This window comes from Mytilus galloprovincialis, chromosome 1 (genome assembly GCF_965363235.1).
Source record: "Mytilus galloprovincialis chromosome 1, xbMytGall1.hap1.1, whole genome shotgun sequence".
In the NCBI taxonomy this organism is placed as follows: domain Eukaryota; kingdom Metazoa; phylum Mollusca; class Bivalvia; order Mytilida; family Mytilidae; genus Mytilus; species Mytilus galloprovincialis.
In genome coordinates, this window is record NC_134838.1 from 21,597,265 (window position 1) to 21,617,254 (window position 19,990).

General features: G+C 32.8%; 2 protein-coding genes across 3 annotated transcripts in view; one reads left to right on the forward strand and one right to left on the reverse strand.

Moving 5' to 3' along the window:
• The window catches only part of LOC143069181 (jouberin-like), a 377,039-nt gene that overhangs the window by 223,604 nt on the left and 133,445 nt on the right, over positions 1-19,990 (reverse strand). The window lies entirely within an intron of this gene.
• Positions 1-19,990, forward strand: part of LOC143069003 (uncharacterized) — a 67,934-nt gene that overhangs the window by 43,795 nt on the left and 4,149 nt on the right. For both annotated transcript variants that reach the window (XM_076243437.1, XM_076243445.1), the window contains exons 14-19: positions 4,281-4,376; positions 5,844-6,026; positions 9,803-9,860; positions 17,927-18,065; positions 19,118-19,269; positions 19,651-19,707. In XM_076243437.1, the coding sequence (XP_076099552.1) occupies positions 4,281-4,376; positions 5,844-6,026; positions 9,803-9,860; positions 17,927-18,065; positions 19,118-19,269; positions 19,651-19,707 (685 nt within the window). The remainder of the gene's footprint in view (positions 1-4,280; positions 4,377-5,843; positions 6,027-9,802; positions 9,861-17,926; positions 18,066-19,117; positions 19,270-19,650; positions 19,708-19,990) is intronic.

Consider the following 19,990-nt stretch of genomic DNA (forward strand, 5'->3'; position numbering starts at 1 on the left):
CGTACAAATGTATGAGTCATTTTGACAATAGTGAGAAATTTCTTCACAAGAGTATTCTAACTGTCTCTCGGCAGAAGAGAATGATTGTTTGTGTCCAGTTTGAACTAGGAACATTATGTTTATGCTTTACTTCAGAAATCATCATTGTTCATGTTATAGGTAATTTTACAAGAAATGGAAATACTGAATGGATAAACAAAATTGACTCAGTGCTGTTGTTTTGTGCTATTGCTTTTCAATCAAGGTCTTTGCTGAATGCCATTTCACATTTTGTAATGCTGTCGCAGATGAAATACAAACCCAACGTAAGAAAAGAATGGACAAAACAAAAACTAGCCTTGAGGAAAACTTTCTCTATAGATTCAGCTGCTAGCAGTATCAGACAATTTAAAAACAGTCTTAGAAAGAGTCCAAGAATTTATGCAATTTATAACGAGGAAAACTTTGAGGACGTGCCCTATATCGCGAGACACGAACAGGATGAACGAAGTAGCATTACACCTTCTCACTTAACTTTTGATGAATTTTATACTAGTATGACAAATCTGCAAGGAAATGTAACTTCATTTTGAATAATAAAATCATTTTAAATTACTATTTGTATTGATGTTAATCATTTAATGGTGTTTGGTGTAGTTTTATTATAGGTCTAAAGTATTAAGATGTGATGGTTAGAATGAAGTTTTTTACTATTTATGGACTTTGCAATTATTAAGCATAGCACACTGCTGTGTCTTTCCATTTCTGCACATCTATTATTGATTCTATTTTCTAAGAATAAAATATCTATAGCTCTTTTTGTTTTGGAAACAATCGTATTCACCTTCAGCATGGTCAGCTAAAGTAATATTTTGCTGAGAATATAGTCTCTTCTGATGCATAGAATAAAACATATTTTATTATATACTCTCTTTTACCTGATAAATCTACCAGCTGGATAACTCTTTATCTTGTACATATTTATGCCCCATTTATGGGCATTATGTTTTCCTGTCTGCATCCATTTGTTCATCTATCTGTCTGTTGGTCCCTCAGGTTAAAGTTTTTGGTCGAGGTAGTTTCTGCTGAAGTTGAAGTTCAATCAACTTGAAACTAAGTACACATGTTCCCTATAAAATAACCTTTCTAATTTAAATGCCAAATTAGAGCTTAAACCCAATTTCACGGTCATTATTCTTGAAAACAATGCGTGTACACAGAGAAGTGAGAAGAAGATGATTTTACTTGTTTTTTGCACTGCCATTTTGGGATCGTGGTTTCTGCAATTCAGTGAATTCAGTTTAACACCAGTGGTTTATTGCTACTTTTGAGATACACAAAATATAATGCATTGATCAAAACATTTTAAACATCCTAACCATGAATATTTTTAAAAATTTATCAATGAAATAAATATATGCTCAGATATTTAAGTTTCAAAATGATGTTATACTTGTCAAGTAAATTACATGTCACAACTTGTGCAAAGTGCAGGAATGTAAGATCTGTTCTAAAAATATCAATGATGTCATTGTTCAAGTTATCTTTAAAAATTGGAGTTATCTTCCTTTGTCTATAATTTTAGAATTTCGAATCAACTACAATGCATGTTTTATACAATGCAATCATGCATGTATAATTTAACTTCCAACTGATGAATTAAAGCAATCTTTACCCTTAAGTGCTTACAAGCACTTCGATTGTTATATGTGTAGCAAATTGACCTAAAGTACATTTAACATAAAAATTAGTCGCCAACAAAGCAGGTGAGAAATTTTCAGCTAGACGTAAGTCCAAAAGCAGCTTATAGTAATGGAATGGTGGGAGTCCTGTGGGCAGATAAAAGTTGGAATCTAATTCGTGTAATCAACCCCTACAGTTTTCAACTCAAACTTCATAGGAGCTTTGGGAAATTGAGTTTTTTTTCCCCCAGCAAAATTGATGAAGATGGGTACAATTTTTCAACTTTTAGTTTTCTACCAAGGTCCTTATGACTTGACAATAAGATTGAATGCATGTTGATGTTGGGCACGTGTTATTTAACGAATTATTACTACATTTAAAAATTTAACATCCGTCATGTTGATAAGTCGCAAATAATGCAACCTGGCCATATGAGAAGTTTGATTAAACTCTCATACAACCTTAAGTTGAAGTTATTACATTGTAATGCATATAAAAAGAAAGGAGTTGTGGTATAATTCTTAACTCTCGTACAACCTTAAATTGAAGTTATTACATTGTAATGTGATATAAGAATACAGGAGAGAGATGTGGTATAATTCATAATGATTGCCAATGAGACAAAAGTTCAAATAAATCAGATGTTAGCAAACACAAACCAAATAGGGACAGTGGTGTTACAGGATAGCATAAGAACAAACTGATCATACTATGTAACCATGTTAAGGTGGATCGGACTAGTCCACTGCGCATAATTTCAAGCATGAATTACCATGCAGACGAAAAAGTTTGTGTCGTAAAGTCACAATACTTTTTTTTTTTAATATTTTGACCTAACTAAACATGTTAAATCATTGTACTTTTGTCACTAAGAAAATGTTATCGTTATTAAGTGTATCTGCGAAAGATGTAAAAATAACATTATACCCAATTCAATCATTTTCCTGCCAAATTTTGGGTTTTGAGGCAAAATATATTTTTTTTCTTATCGACCAGCTTTGTTTTTTATTATCGAGCCTGCAACTTTTGTTGCAGAAAACTCGACATAGGGATAGTGATCTGGCAGACGCAGCGGTGTTAGCTCACTTCTTAAAAGCTATATATTTTAGAAGGTTGAAGACCTAGATACTTCATATTTTGTATATAAATGCCTCATGTTACGAAGATTCCGTCAGTCACATGTCCATTGTCCTTGACCTCTTTTTCTTGGTTCAGTGTCCACTTGAAAAAAAAGTTCAGATTTTTTGTAATGTTAAATTCTCTCTTACTATAAGTAATAGGACAACAATATTTAGTATGTGCCTACCTTGCAAGGTCCTCATACCCTTCAGACAGTTTTCACTTGACCTCGACCTCATTTCATGGATCAGTGAACAAGGTTAAGTTTTGTTGGTCAAGTCCATATCTCAGATACTATAAGCAATAGGTCTAGTATATTTGGTGTATGGAAGGACTGTAAGGTGTACATGTCCAACTGGCAGGTTTCATCTGACCTTGACCTCATTTTCATGGTTCAGTGGTTATAGTTAAGTTTTTGTGTTTTGGTCTGTTTTTCTCATACTTTATGCAATAGGTATACTATATTTGTTGTATGGAATGATTGTATGGTGTACATGTCTAGCGGGCAGATGTCATGTGACCTTGACCTCATTTTCATGGTTCAGTGGTCAAAGTTAAATTTTTTGAGTTTTCGTCTTTTTATCTAATACTATATATTATAGGTCAACTATATTTGGTGTATGGAAATATTTTATGATCTATATGTCAGTCCTGCAGGTTTTATTTGACCTTGACCTGGTTTTCACAGTTCATTGCTCAGTGTTAAGTTTTTGTGTTTTGATCTATTTTCTTAAACTATCAGCAATAAGTCAACTATATTTGTTGTATGGAAGCATTGTTAGCTGTAAATGTCTGCCTGGCATATGGTTCATCTGACCTTGACCTCATTTTTATGGTTCATTGATCAATGTTTAGTTTTCTTGGTTAATGTTAAGTTTATGTGACAGTTGAAATAAAGCTTTATATTTAGGAGTATCAACATTATTAAATGTCAATGATTAATAAAGAAGGCGAGACATTTCAGTGTGTGCACTCTTGTTTGCTCATTCTTTGAAGCTATATTTAAGCTTTTTATATTACAGTTTAGAACGTTTTTTTGATATTCCAATAAAAATATGTCAACACTGTCAACATCTTTATTTCCACCTATCATTTCATTGAAAAACAGCCCCTTTTACATACCTCTATAAAAGTAATACTTTCAGCTTAAATGGTCTAGGACCTCCTATTTTTTTTTCAAACAAATTTATTCACTCTCTGTAAAGATTAAAATAACAAAAAATAAGGCACTTTTGACAGAGACTTCGACTAGGCCCGAGCTACTTTAAATTCACTCGTGTACAAATCATTCTTTAACTAAAAAATATTTAAGACTGATAATTTTCAAACATGTAAAGAACTTTTATCTGTCGTAAATGAAACCAATAAAAAAATAAAACGGTAATAAATTATAAAGTTGAGAATGGAAATGGGGAATATGTCAAAGAGACAACAACCTGACGAAAGAGCCGTAAACAGCCATTTGTTGTGTGCTAACTGATGTATATCATTTATTTCAGGAGCCCAGGATGAGTCTAGGATCTGTAAATACTACAACATAGGTGATTGTTGGAGAGGAGATAGGTGTCCTTATAGACATGTGGAAGTTACCTCAGGTATGTGGAAAAGGATTAGTTTTTGTGTCGCTTGACAGAGTCAAAAAGTGAGACATGCTGTTATCGGTGGTGGCGACGGTGGCGTCAATAATGTATTAGTTTATGATTGGGTCTAGTGTATGGTGAACCACTAGTGGTAAGTCAATGATATTTGGTATGCAGTTGTATTAGTATATTGGCACATCTCATTACCATGGAGATTATTTGACCTCTCCCCCTCAGTAATATGGTCTATTGACTTGGAATTTTTTTCTTAGTTTTCATGTATTAGTTTGTGATAAGGTGAGTTTATAGGGAACCACTAGTAGTAAGTTGATGATAATTGGTATGCAGATGTATAAGCATTGGCACATCTCATTTCCATGGAGATTATTTGGCCCCACCCTCTCAGTCATAATCTATTGACTTTGAAACTTTTGCTTAGTTTTCATGTTTTACTTGGTGATAAGGTCGGTTATGGGGAACCACTTGTAGGTCAATGATATTTGGTATGCAGTTGTATAAGTATTGGCACATCTTATTATCATGGAGATTATTTGACACCGATCCTCAGTCATGGTTTATTGACTTTGAAATTTTGCTTAGATGACATGTATTAGTTTGTGATTAGGATTGTTTAAAGGGAATTGTTATGATAAGTCAGTGGTATTTGTTAGGCAGTTGTATAAGCATTGGCAAATCTCATTTCCATGGAGATTGTTTAAGCCATGTACCTTCAGTCATGGTTCATTGACTTTGAATATTTGCAAAACTTACATGTTAAAGTGTTGCCATTTTAATTTCAAAATTTGCATTATTGAAATAACTAAAATAGGAGACATATTTCTGTGAAAACAGTTAATTTAAAAGTATACACAGGAAATAACTTAAATAATATTGATATGACTTAAAACATCAACCCTGCTTTTAGATTTAAAGGCAGTTTCTTTTGCCTTCCCATAGTGGCATGAAACCATTTTTAGTGTTTGTAATTTTGTGCAGATTTTATAGCACTACCTCCTCATTCATTGTTCATTTAATGAGTTTCCTGCATAGTTATGCAAGTTTGAGATAAAATTAGTTGATTTAATGAAGATAACTAATTTATTGACAGTCAATAATTTTTGGTATGCAGTTGTATTAGTGTATTTCTTTACCACTTATATTATTTGGCACCACTATATCATTCATTGTGATTAGTTCAGTTCATTGGAGGAACTACTTATAAATACCTTGAATACATGTAGGTTAGATGTGAATGATTTTTGCCATTTTAATTTGAACATCTGAATTTAACTATCAAAATAGCATACCGTACAGGTGAGACATATCTCTGTGTCAATAATTTATTTAGATAAAATAGCAATTTGAGTTCATCCTTATTTAAACTATTACATCTTTGAGAGTTTTGAGTCAGTAAGAATAAATACTATGATATATAGTGGCCAATGCTTCATGGAACCAAGGCTAATGTAATTTGTTTTCCAGATGGTGTCACATTAGATCAAGAACTGGTATATGGAGCTGTGGATGAGTATTATATGGAGAAGATTCTGCCAGAACCAGGAACATGGGTAGCTGTAGAGGTCACCACTGTTCTAAACCCTGGTCATTTCTATGTCTCACTACCATTTGGGAAGTCAGCTATTGATAACTTGAAAGAAAAAGAGGGTAAGAAGAAAAAGCTAATTAGAAAGACCCCCTATCACATAGTAGCTCATTTCTGTTATTTGTTGGTATGAATACTTATTGTAGTTCAAATTAAATTCTCTTAGTGGATACAGTCTGTATTTTACACAGTGTCAATTTATGAAAATCTTCCAATAACTTTAAAAGCAAAGATTTTAGTTTAGATGTGAATTATCAGAAATATCCATTGGCCATTATTGGTGCTTAAGTTCAATATACCATAATTATTAAAATTTGGTCACATGGGAACCTCTATATTTGTTTATAATTGATATTTTGAGATTTGATCATATGGGCAAATAGCTATGGTTTATATACTCATATGCGGTAAAGCTTAGCGAAAGGTATTGCGACGTAATCAGTCGAACAAACTTTATTAGATTAACTCTTTAAGGAATGATCGTTTTCATTGGTCAATTCAAACCTTCGACCTCACACCTGCGAAAATAGAACACACGTACTATAACGTTGAATGGACTGATCAATATTCACGTAGCTGGTCAAGGTCGTTTAAAGCTTCCATCGTCATATTTGCGTACATGATTGTGTTCTCACAATTCTAGCTTTTATAAATGTGCATGTGAAATTCATTGGTTTTATAATTTTTAACCGGATTTTTGTGACAAAAATGTCGGTTATTGATTTGGGGATGTACGGCGGGCGGGTGGTCGGGCTGGCGGGCGGGCGGCAATCAAATGTTGTCCGTGCATTAACTCATGAACCGTTCAACCAAAGCTTTTAAAATTTTAATATGTTATTACTGACAACTATACGAAGGTCAAGTTCAATAATGGCGATTTTGACTTTTACCGTTCATGAGTTATGGTTCTTGAAAGATTGAAAAATGGAGTTTCCAGTCGTGTCTGTGCATTTACGCATGAACTGTTCTACCAAAGCTTCCCAAATTTTAATATGTTGTTACTGATGACAGAATGGAGGTCAAGTTCAATAATGACGATTTTGACTTTTACTGTTCAGGAGTTATGGTTCTTGAAAGATTGAAAAATGGAGTTTCCAGTCGTGTCCGTGCATTTATGCATGAACTGTTCTACCAAAGCTTCCCAAATTTTAATATACTGTTACTGATGACAAAATGGAGGTCAAGTTCAATAAAGACGATTTTGACTTTTACCGTTCAGGAGTTATGGTTCTTGAAAGATTGAAAAATGGTGTTTCCATTCACGTTGTTGCATTTACTCATGAACCATTCAATCTAAGCTTTTCAAATTTTAATATGTTGATACTGATGACAAAATGGAGGTCAAATTTGATATTGACTATTTTCACTTTCACCATTCATCAGTAATGGTTCTTGTGATATTGCCAGGACACAAATAAATGTTAATAAATCCGGTTTGCTGTCGTTGTGACAGCCTCTTGTCTGCAATTGATAGTAAAATTTTAAACTTTAAAATCTTAACAGTTTTCACATCGAAATATTTAATTCAAATTTGTCCTCTGGATCAAGGGACGACATCAAAAGTTCAATGAAAAACTAAAAAAAAACTCAATGCTTATACAACTGCATAACGATGGAAGCTTTAAACGACCTTGACCAGCTACGTGAATATTGATCAGTCCATTCAACGTTATAGTACGTGTTGACTCATCCGTCCCCCCCCCCCACAAGTTGCTCATCCTGCCTTTTCCTTCACTCAATGGACTCGATGAATTAGCGTTGTACTTGAAAAATGAAACCGTACTTTTCTACAAACACTTTTCATATTCTTTGACAAGTTTTAGGTATTCGACATCAGGATAGTGATTTTTTTTCTGATTCCGTTTACTTGAAATATGTAATCAACCATGCTTTGTTAAAAAAAAAACGCAGATGGCAAACCATGGCACAATGGAATTAAATGTAGTTTATAAACTCAAACGATATACTTTATGAGGTTTTGCTATTCTCGGTTGAAAAACGAACATAAATTGTATATAATAATTGTTAATATATACATGTAAATAGAAACAATCAGTTTAAAAAAAAAAAGTGTTTATTCATAAAATGTTTTGAAAAAAGGTGAGTTTCTTCTTGTATATGCATTTAGTCATCTTTAATTTCTTGATATTTTGTTTATCAGTTTATAATACATGTTTCGTTTTGTATTTCATTTTAAATACGAATACATACTTCATGTACTTTAGCGAATAGTTCAACAATGTTATGCAGCTCTATTCTTACAGTATAAAATTAAAAAATAAATGTTCATCCATTTAAAATCGAAAACAGTACATTTATATTTAAAAAAGAAGATGTGGTATGATTGCCCTTCTGACCCCTTCTGTCAGGTGGGTGTCCGTTTTTTACGGATGTGTTCTTAAAAAGTGGACAAATCTTAACTGCCGGATAATACCTTGTATATTATAAATACATATATAAAAGAAGATGTGGTATGATTGCCAATGAGACAACTCTCCACAAGAGAACAAAATAACACAGAAATTAACAACTATAATAGATCACCGTATGGCTTTCAATAATGAGCAAAGCCCATACCGCAAAGTCAACCATAAAAGGCCCCGAAATGACAATGTAAAATAATTCAAACTAGAATTGTCCCTTGTAAACTACGACATTTCTCACAAGTATTAATTTATTATTTTGTTCAACACATGCAAAAGAACTGAATAATCTTCGCCGATGTAACTTTTCAATTTATTACAACAACATGCCTTCACTGAATTTATTCAGGTGCACAAATGATACGATTAAAGTTATTTTGTTTCTATTTTGGGGGACAATTTCCTCCGTTTATGGTACGCTTAGCTACTGTGTGTATGTTTTATAGCTTGAAAATTATAAAAGAGGAATGTCAGTGCAACCCTGATTAATTATTGTAATGGATCAGTATTATGAGATACTTATTATAAGTGACTACGACATTGTTAGGATAATAACCTATCGTCAGTATGAAAGAAATTAAAAGTGGTTCATATATTCATTTATATAAAAGCGGCACATGCATTTTATTTTATCCTTATATTTCTCATTATGCGGTACACGATAATTGAGTTGCTGCATGCATAAAGAACTTAGAATATTACTTAATACAAAATATCAGTATAATATTTCGACCCCACTATTAGAAGTTAACAAAAGATTTATTATAAATTAAACAAATCCTTGTTTTTACGTTCGTAGTAACATAGTACATTCCATTGTCGGTCGCCTGTGTCATTTCACGTGCACACTGACTACATTGTTTTTGTATTTGAATCTTTCGGCCAATGAAATGAGAAGTTACAAGTTGTTTGTTTATGATACGCCAGAATGTTATCAATGAACTATCAAATGCTAAACTTCACTGCATTTCACTGTAATTGATGCTTAGATACTTAATACCATACATTTAAAGTCGGATCAAACAGGAACACATCAATGATTTATAATTGGTTTTGAAGAATTTTTACCATGCATACATTTAAATGAAATTTTATTATGTGACTGATTGCATTGTAGTTATTTGTTGACTAGTTTAAAAAAGTTTTATAGCGCCAGACATGTATGTATATACAAGTCTTTTCAAATCACTAGATGTTCATTATTCCCAAAAATGATTTGTCTTTTGGGGTATTGCATGAAACTTCTTGTCAATTTAAGTTATAGATATGTATTAAATTGTATCAAATTTATTGAAACTATTTATTTAATACCTTAAATGCATTGCCTTCAGATTTAGATTTATATTTCCCATTCTCACTATATATTGTTATGATAAAAAATATTTCTCAGATTGATTTTTTAAATTTTATTATAGAAATAGACAAGAAGGATGATTGGCAAATGAATTTTGATCAGCTGATATCAGAAATGCAGTGAGTATTATGCTGATGCAACACTCTTTATCTTTGTCTCCGACACTATATGTTGAGCAGAAATGCTGGATTACCAGACCTTAGTCATACTTACAGACATTTTTTACTTTTATATCACAAATGCATGTACTTTAGTTATATGTCCATTTTTAAATGGAAAATTTGCTGGATTTTTCATTTCTGTTCTCTAAATTAAGTTTGCCTCAACGGTATGAAATGTATGCATAATGCTAATTACCACAAAACTCAGATCAAGTACAAATTCGGGTAGCATAATTTTTACAGGTCCTGAGTTATGTCCCTTTATAACTGGGTGTCATTTACAGTGTCATTTACTGACTGCCCAAGAGGGGCCCTTGCTCCAGTTATGCTTCATTGATTCCCTAAATAACCAACCAAATGTTTCCAAGAAAATGGGGGCCTGGGCATCAACATCAAAATTTGATACCAGTAATAGAGTAGAAACAAATTTTAATACCATTGAAAAGACTTCATTGTAGGGGATGGTGTTGAAAACTTAACTGGGTCACTATGAATTTTTGAAATATTTCCCAATTTGCTGATACAAGGATTTTAATAACATGGAGCTTAAAATATCAAGTCTTAATAAAACCAGATGTGGACAGAAAAGGTTACATCACTAGGTAGACAATTATAGATATGTGTTATAATGATGACCACTTTAGGCTAGAGTTTCAGACAAGCAGGTTCACCACTTGTTTGAATGAGGTTTATTATCATTCTGAATAACATACCATAGATTAAGTCACCCTCCCAAGATATATTATTCTGCCTCAGAGACCACCAAACCTAAGTCCTGACCCAGAGAATGAAACCTAAATCACACTCCTATACCCCACATGTGATAACAGAAAATCAGTAATAGCCATATCTAAAAGAGTGGTTTTATCTGGTCAGGCCGTTATCTTGAAATGCTTTCTTATGTGTTATTATGATGACCACTTTAGGCTAGAGTTTCAGACCAGCAGATTCACCATTTGTTTGAATGAGGTTTAATACCATTCTGAATAACATACCATAGATTTAGTCACAATCCCTCCCCAGACAAATTATTCTGCCCCCGAGACTATTGTCGAATATCTCACTACTATGTGCTATGATCTGTTATTACCTAATAAAGAGTTTTTTACTGTTTTATTAATATTTCTATATTATTTGCTTTTTTTTGTTTCATGGTCTATTGCTCTGGAAATTATTGTTCTATTGCACCTGTGTGCAGTCTATTGCTCTGACATGTTATGACCTCTTATTATGAAATCTGATTAGCTGAAAGGTATTCATGTTGTCCTATCAAATTGGGTCTTTTAACACTTTCACTACTGATTTTATTTTTTCCGCGGGTTTCTGTGGCCGAGGCAAATTTGCACGCTCAGATTCCCCAGCCTGAATTAATTTCGTGACCGGTGCTTCAAGAAAAGTTGCAAATTGAAAAACGTGCTGTAACTCGAGAACGCAGTCACAGATCGCATAAACAACTGATACAGAAGTTCAAAAGGTTGCTCTGTAAAAGATTTTCCTAGTGAATTAAAATTAAAACAAAGAATAATGTCTTTGCAATGCTTGAAAGATCGATTTTTGTTACCTTGTTAGCTCAATGTTACCAAAATGTCGGTACTTGTTTACGTTAAAAATGTGTTTAAACGGATAATATTCAGCAAATCATTATAACTGAGTCCTCTTATTTATCTTATCACTCGTTTTTGTCATTTTAACATCGTTTATAGCAAAACCGAAGCTTTTTATCTCTCATAAATTATCCGTTTGACTTTTCGTTTCCGACCGCCATTTGTATTGATGAAAAGACAACTCTGTCAATCGACGAACGACTACTCGTTTTCAAAGTGATAGATCATGATACGATCATATACGGATACCACGGATATCATACGTTGTTGATATCGTAAACACTGGTATTAAAGAGTGTTATTAAACAAACAAGATATGTTTGTTGTTTCATTTCCCCTGGTAAACATAACAATACTTTATAAAAAAAAAAAAATAAAAAAAAAATCTGCTAAAAAAAAATATTTTTGGTTCAATAAGACATATACGTCTCTGGTTCAATTAGTCCATGCTGCCTATTTTAGAAGAATAAAAAAGCAGAATATAGTTGGTCATGCTTATCTTTTATAAGTAGATAAAACAAAATAGATTAATTAATTTATCTGGGTCAACCATTTTATATATATATATATATATATATATACAAGTACTTTTGTAGTTGGTCCTTTTTTCAAAGGTTTGGTGTTTTTTCAACTTCCTCTAACAGCTTTGTTATAGATTTTCTGATTGTGTAATTTGAAAAACTTTTAATCACTGAGTATATAAAATATATTAAATTACTATTTTAATTATGATAGCTACTTTAGTTATCATATATATATATACATGTACATTGTAATCATGTGAAGAAAAATCACTTACACAATGAATTTCTACTCTCATTACACATGTTCACATATCTGTCATATGTTTCATCCTTTCTTGATAATTCAGTGCAGTTTCATTTTTCCCATATCAAGTCACAAAACTTTAGATTTTGATAAAAAATTAAGCAATATCTTCCCATTTATATAATCAGTATTACAATTAACTAAGAGAATTTGATAAATAAATTATGAACTTTCAACAATAAAATTTTAACAAACAACAAGAACAAATTAAATACAGCAAACTTGACTTCTCTCTTTATTGTTCCAGTTTCAAAGGCATGTGTGTGAACTTATGTCTAGTAATGGCCATCCCCTGCTTACCCCAGCACAAAATATCTATTTATCAATCCTTTTTACCAGCAAACAAGAAAACTGAAGAAATTTTAGGTTGGATGAACGGTAAATAATATGTAGGCATTACAAATTTAACTATCCCAAGTAAAATGAAACATACTTTTTTGAGCCATTGCAAGGTTTTTTGATAATAACAATAATACTAGATGTATTGGTCAGCCACCCCTGTTTGAAGTGTAGTCAACAATGGCAACAGGGTAGTTTAACCTCTTATCTTGCGAACTGGCCAACAGTTATTACACATTTAACTTGACCAATATATATATAATATTTTAACAAGATTGATACATTTGTTTTGTTCTTCGGAGTTTCAACTAATGAAACAACAGGTTAATATTACAGAAAGGATCAACATTTTCAATTTGTTCACGTAATCAAGTTTCATTTAGCATGATGGTCAGAGAAATGAAGGTACCATAAAATATGGGTATACCTGTCCCTAATCATTGTACAAGAATATATTGAGGTGACCATTATTGGATCTGTTAACCAAACAACTTAGTAAATGGTATGCAAGACCAAGAAATGCTTTCATTTCTGATTTGTAGCTCCAAGGCATTTTGTTGTCATTTGGCCTTTGCCTTTGTAGTGAATATGAAAATAGGGAGATGAGGTATGTTGCCAATAAGACAACTATCCACCAAAGTTCAAATACAGTGGATGTAAGCAATTATAGGCAACCATATGGCCTTCATCAATGAGAAAAACCCATAATGTAAAGTCAGCTATAAAAGGCCCGCCAGACATGAGAAATATTAAACAATTTGACTGAGAAAACTAACTGCCTATATATATAGCTACATGTACTTGATTACAAAACAATTAATCGAAAATGAAAATGACAGACATGAACCAACAACAACCAGTGAACTACATGCTCCTGACTTGGGACAGGCACATAATGAGTGTGGCAGGGTTAAACGTGTTTGTGAGCGCTGAACCTTTCCCCCTTATCTGGGATAGTGACATAACAGCACCTATAAAAATTAGTGGAAAGCTTAAAGTTATCAGTTTTGTTGATTTAGAATGCATTCAAGAAAAGGATTGTCCATTTAAAGTTGCCCGAAATCTGACACCTCCTTTTCAGCACCCATGACATGACTTAGCCCAGTATTCCAACAAGGGGCAAATATATGTGTAGACCTTTTTCAACACTACTAAACTCATTGTTTGTGCCACCAATCACCACCATCTCCTCACCAATTAATATTAACCTCCTGCTCCCCTTTGGCTTCCTCGTTATTTGACTCATTATAGCCCTCACTGTCATCTTTCCCCTGCCAATTAATTTCTGACCAATTCTTAACCTTTCTTCATTAAGTAAGACCTCTTGTCAGGCATTAATAACACCAGTTTCACTGAACCTGCAAATTCTACAGTTTCGTCTGACGACATTTTCACACTGCAATACTAGCAGACGAAGTTTCACTTCCTAAACTACTTTCAATTTCGTGCATTGTTCTCCCGTACATTCACAGCCCTATCCGCTTATTTCACCCGATACTCAATCAAAGTGTATGTGTCACCCGAGTACCAGCTTTCAAAGCCATATCTCTGTTCCCTCGAAATCGAGAATTGTTTTTGAAGCAAAGCCATGAACGCGAAAAAACTTACTTGTCTAGTTCCGATTTGTGGGGGGACTCAAAGGCTTTAAAAAGATCGCTATCATATTTATTTATGATATATTGAACCATTTATTTTTATTATATAGTTAAAACTACCTAAGAATTATAAAGGGAATCATCAAAACACAGAAAACAGCTGTACTTCCACTCTTCGTTATCGAGAGGAGCCATTTTGAAACCCCACATGACCTCAAAACGTGTTTCCGGTTCTAATTTTAGAAAATAAAATTTTCCGATTTGATTTATTTACCTTTCACGATGTTTTTAATGCTGTTGAAGAACTGAAATAATGCCCTCAGATATCGTAGATTTTAATTGAAATATTGATTTCAACTGTTAAGATCGACAAATAGCGTAAAATTGCGTCTTTTATTGGGACAATATTTATGTATCCTGAAAGATACACTCGCCCTGCGCATCGTGTATCCTCAAGGATACATCCGCCCTGCGCATTGTGTATCCTCAAGGATACACTCGCCGCGAAAGGGTTAATACAGTTGTTACTTTCATGTGTTTTATTTCTAAGAATTAGTTAGAACTAACTCAGTATGTATTAGGTAATAAAACAGTTATTGAATGTGTAACAGTGAAATAGATCTAAATATATTTTCCTCGGTATGAAGATCGGCTCATTGTTCTATTGCCCTCAGCCGTTGGTTTTGGGTAATAGACTGTCAATGAGCGGATCTTTATACCTCGGGAAATATATTTTGACCTATTGCATAGTCACATATTAAATAACTGTATACTATGAACTAGACAACCCATTATATCTAACTCTAACATCAGTCAGAGAACTTACTGAAATAAGTGATTTTTAAATCACTTATTATTATTATACCCCTGCTTTAAAAAAGGGGGGGTCTACTGTTTTACCTCTGTCTGTCAGTCCGTCCGTCCGTCCGTCAGTCCGTCCATCCGTCCATCAGTCCGTCCGTCCATCAGTCCGTCCGTCAGTCAGTCCGTCCCATGAAACTTTCATCACATTTTTCTCAGGAACTACACATCCACCCTTTCTGTAATTTGGTATCAACATTTATATATGTCAGCCATACCGTGTGATGCGTTTTCAGATTCATCACTTGACAACTTCCTGTTTACCGAACACTTGTCTGATTTTACACATGATAGCCAAGTTGAAAATTTTCGTTACATTTTTCTCAGGAACTACAATACAAGGATTTCTGAAATTTGGTTTCACGATTTATATAAGTCAGCTATACCGTGTGATGCGTTTTCAGATTCATCACTCGACAAATTCCTGTTTACCGAACACTTGTATGATTTTACACATGATAGCCAAGTTGAAAATTTTCGTCACATTTTTCTCAGGAACTACAATACAAGGATTTCTGAAATTTGGTTTCAGGATTTATATAAGTCAGCTATACCGTGTGATGCGTTTTCAGATTCATCACTCGACAACTTCCTGTTTACCGAACACTTGTATGATTTTACACATGATAACCAAGTTCAAAATTTTCGTCACATTTTTCTCAGGAACTACAATACAAGGATTTCTGAAATTTGGTTTCAGGATTTTTATAAGTCAGCTATACCGTGTGATGCGTTTTCAGATTCATCACTCGACAACTTCCTGTTTACCAAACACTTGCATATTTTTACACAATTAATATTATCCACTTGCGGCGGGGGTATCATCAGTGAGCAGTAGCTCGCAGTTTCACTTGTTTGAGTAGCAAATTCGAGGTTTTGTCACAAATTGGGATTTTGTAGTTTTTTCAAAATTTTAAACACATAGATTTAAATAATATCTTTTAATTAATAAAATTAAAAAAAAAAAAGAACTTTTTGCTTCTTTTAAGTAGCAAGGTTTATGCCTTTGATGCTATCATTTAGCTGAAAATTCTATTTTAGTTGAAAAAATGCTATAAATATGGCTTTACATAATGAACTGATACTTTCTTAAAAGATTTTTCCCAGCAGTGGGAGTATTTTTCCTGTGAAATTCAAGGTTTCATCTTTCAGATTATGTAATAAAATTCTACTGTTTGCAATAAAAATTTAACTGTTCGTTGGTGTTGAAATAAGTGGGGATTATTAAAAGAATGATACTTAAAGAAGTGATTTTTGGGAAGGAAATTGAGGTCTGATACTTAAACAAGTGATTTTTATGTCATTATCCTAGATTCAGTACAAGGTCATCACCTGAAATGACCTGGTCATCCTAGACAACACAGATATTGGTTCTGATAAGTTTAAGAACCCTTGCAACAACTCTTTGAGGGGTCCATAGGTGGCCTGTTGCAAGGCAAAATTTCTGTCCCTATCCAATATACCCTCATTTTCAAATTTCCCCAACCATCATCCCAGATCGCCTCTATTGTGACAAGACCTACCTATTGTATTTATTGTGAACTTGTTCTCATCCTGAATATGCATGAAATATTTGCCACTGGACGTTAAGCAACCAACAATCAATCAATCATCTGGTCAGGCCGTTATCTTGACATGCTTTCTTATATATTATTATGGTGACCATTTTAGGCTAGAGGTTCAGACAAGCAGGTTCATGACTTGTTTGAATGAGTTTTAATACCATTCTGAACACTATATATTTATCACCCTCCCTCTCAAGACAAATTGTTCAGCCTCCAAAACAACTCATTTAAAATCTCACTCTTGTTGCATGTTAAGTGGAGAAGCCTCAGAAGTGTAAATCATAAATTTTTTATTTTTTGGCCTGTTAAGACACTCTCTTATGTGTTATGATATTAAATACCATTCTGAATAGCATACCACATATTTATCCCCCTAGGCCTCCCTCTTAGGACAAATTATAATGACGTACTCCCAGACAACTAATCTTAAAATCTCACTTCTTCTGCATGTTAAGGGGAGAAGCCTCAGAAGGAACCAAGTGTGAATCATAAAATTATATATTTTTGGCCTGTTGAAGGTATTTTCTTGAATGACTATGTGATGTGTTATTATGATGACCACTTTAGGCTAGAGTTTCAGACAAGCAGGTTCACCACTTGTTTGAATGAGGTTTAATACCATTTTCAATAACATACCATATAATAAGTATGTAATGTTATAGTCAAATAACTTAACAAGAGAATTCATCAATATTCAGGTTTTGGTATTTTTTTCTGGGGAAGAATGATTGAAGTTTATAAAGATTTAACATAAAAGATATTATCCTATCATTGTCACACTGGCTAGGCAACAAAGGCAAATTTGCTTTCTCTGCATCGATCATTAAAGAGAATGTGAAGAAATAATGAGACTTTTGTGTATGCCCCAGCTGCAGCGGAGGAGTCTTTTAAGTTTTACCCTTGTTTATTTTGTTATATTTTGACAGTTGTAGATGTCAAAGTATCATATGAATGGATCTAAAGAAAATACTACTAGAGTTATTACACTTTGAATGTTTTGGAGAGTTAAAATTTAAACACTGGATTTTTTTTTTACACATATCTTTAATTTTTGTATGGCAGTAAATACAAGCCATGAGCAGTATATTGGACCCAGAAAATTAATTTTGAATATCCTTATTGTTAATTGAAATAAACTAAACAGTTACTGCTATAAATAAATATATATTTACTTTGATAAAATGAATACTGTGCTGTTAAGATAGGAATCAACATGTGTTTACATTTGTTAGGGAGGAGTATAGTAAAGGAAGCCATAATGAAGACACAACAGTGGACAAAGCCCCTGGAGAGATAGTAGCTGCCAAATTTACATCCGATGGGAAATGGTACAGAGCACGTGTTCTCATTGTTGAAGAAAATAGGCTGAGAGTAAGTTTGACATACAAGCCTAGGATAGAAGGGAGAAACAGTTGTTCCAAAATTGGTTTCTGTTCTCTAATTTAAGTTTGCCTCAACAAATATGCTATTAATCTCAAACACAATGCTAATTACCACTAAACACAGAACAAGTTTGAAATTTGATGGCATCACTTTAACTGTTCTAAATTTATTCCCCTTTATCATGTTATATGCAAGTGGGGGCAAGTTTTGACTCTACTGAACATAGAAAATGATAGTGTGATTAGGGCATCTGTGTACCATGGACACATTCTTGTTTATACTGTTTGTGAAAAATTTTAAGCAGATTCAATGCCAAATAACAATTTGAATAACTTTTAAGCATGAAAATGTCAGATTTGATAAGCATAATATAAGTTCTATGAAGGTTTAATAATTTGTATTATTCATAAGTCTGTAAAGCTGACTTTTGATATAATTTTTACAATATTAATTCAACTAATATGTGATGTATTACTAATTAAATAGAATAACCAATGATATTTTAACTGACATATGATCCAAAAGTAGATTGACATACTATATGGATAATTGCATTTGATAGAACGACATTCTTTATCATGTTGCCTTCTTGTTAATTGGATTTGTTTTTAACTTCTTCTATTTTTCAAAGACCTGTACTAAACAATGAGTTCTGTTTGAAGCTGTTCAAAGTCTAAAGCTGGAAAAGCATTCAAAATAACTCTGAAAAGTGAAAGAGTTCCATGTTGAATAAAACACTATTATCAGACCTGTCACTTTCATGTCATTCTTTATACAATTTCAGCATAGTTCATCATTTTATTTCCCAAGTCATTAATATTAACATGAATAATGATTTATTATGTAGCATTTACTGTTTTTTTAAATAGGTTGAATTTTAATTTTAACCAGTAGGAATGAGCTTTGATATTTAAAATGTGGGTAAATCACCTCTAGACAATTGTTGCTGCATCATTAGACATGACTTTTTGACCTCCATTGTTTGATATTTCTATTACATGAATAATATATAATGACATGTCTCAATTGTCAATTTTCAGGTATTTTTTGTTGACTTTGGAAACCGGGAATGGCTACGATACAACTGTGTTAGATCAATTTTACCAGATTTCCTCCATTTACCTTTCCAAGCTGTAGAATGTTTCCTTATGCACATAGAACCTCTTGGTGCAAAGTACACCACAGAATCCAAGTAAGTTTTATCATTCCTCTTTGGTGTTTTGAACTGGAACACCTGTTACTTAGAAAATGAATAACATTTGAGAAAAATAAAACTAAATTAATTATGTAACTTACTATTGGCCACCTAACAATCTCCTTATATCTCAGTAATTTTTAAGCCTGCTTAGACTGGTTTAATGCATCTATTCTGGATTATTAGATAAGGTCAAATTCTGAATTTACGGTTGTCATAAAACCAGAGCTGTGTAATGGCTTACATTTTATAACACTATTTTAGTAATCTGAATCTTAATGTTAACATAATTTGCTAACAAATGAAAAAAAAAAAAAAAAAAAAAAAAAAACAACAATGCAAGAACTACTGATAACTCTGAATATGTTTTTTTTACAGGTATAGATTTAAAGAATTGGTTGACAATAAAGTTCTTGTGGCTTTTGTGAAGACAAGGTAAACTTAATGTTCTTCACTGGAATCAGATGAATATTTCACACTATCATTGTTCTCTTGCCCAATGAATATGCTTTTCTTGACCGTCTTCTAGGCTTGTTGAATTATTAGGGATTTTTCAAACTGCATTGGTGCAGACTTTGCATGTTGTAAAATATTACATACCTGAGTTTTCATGAGGAAAATTAAATAATTGTACTTTTTCAGTAAAATGTTTAATCTTAGACCATGTAAATGGTTTCTGCTGTTGTTTTTTTATTAGTGTTTCCAAAAATTCATATTT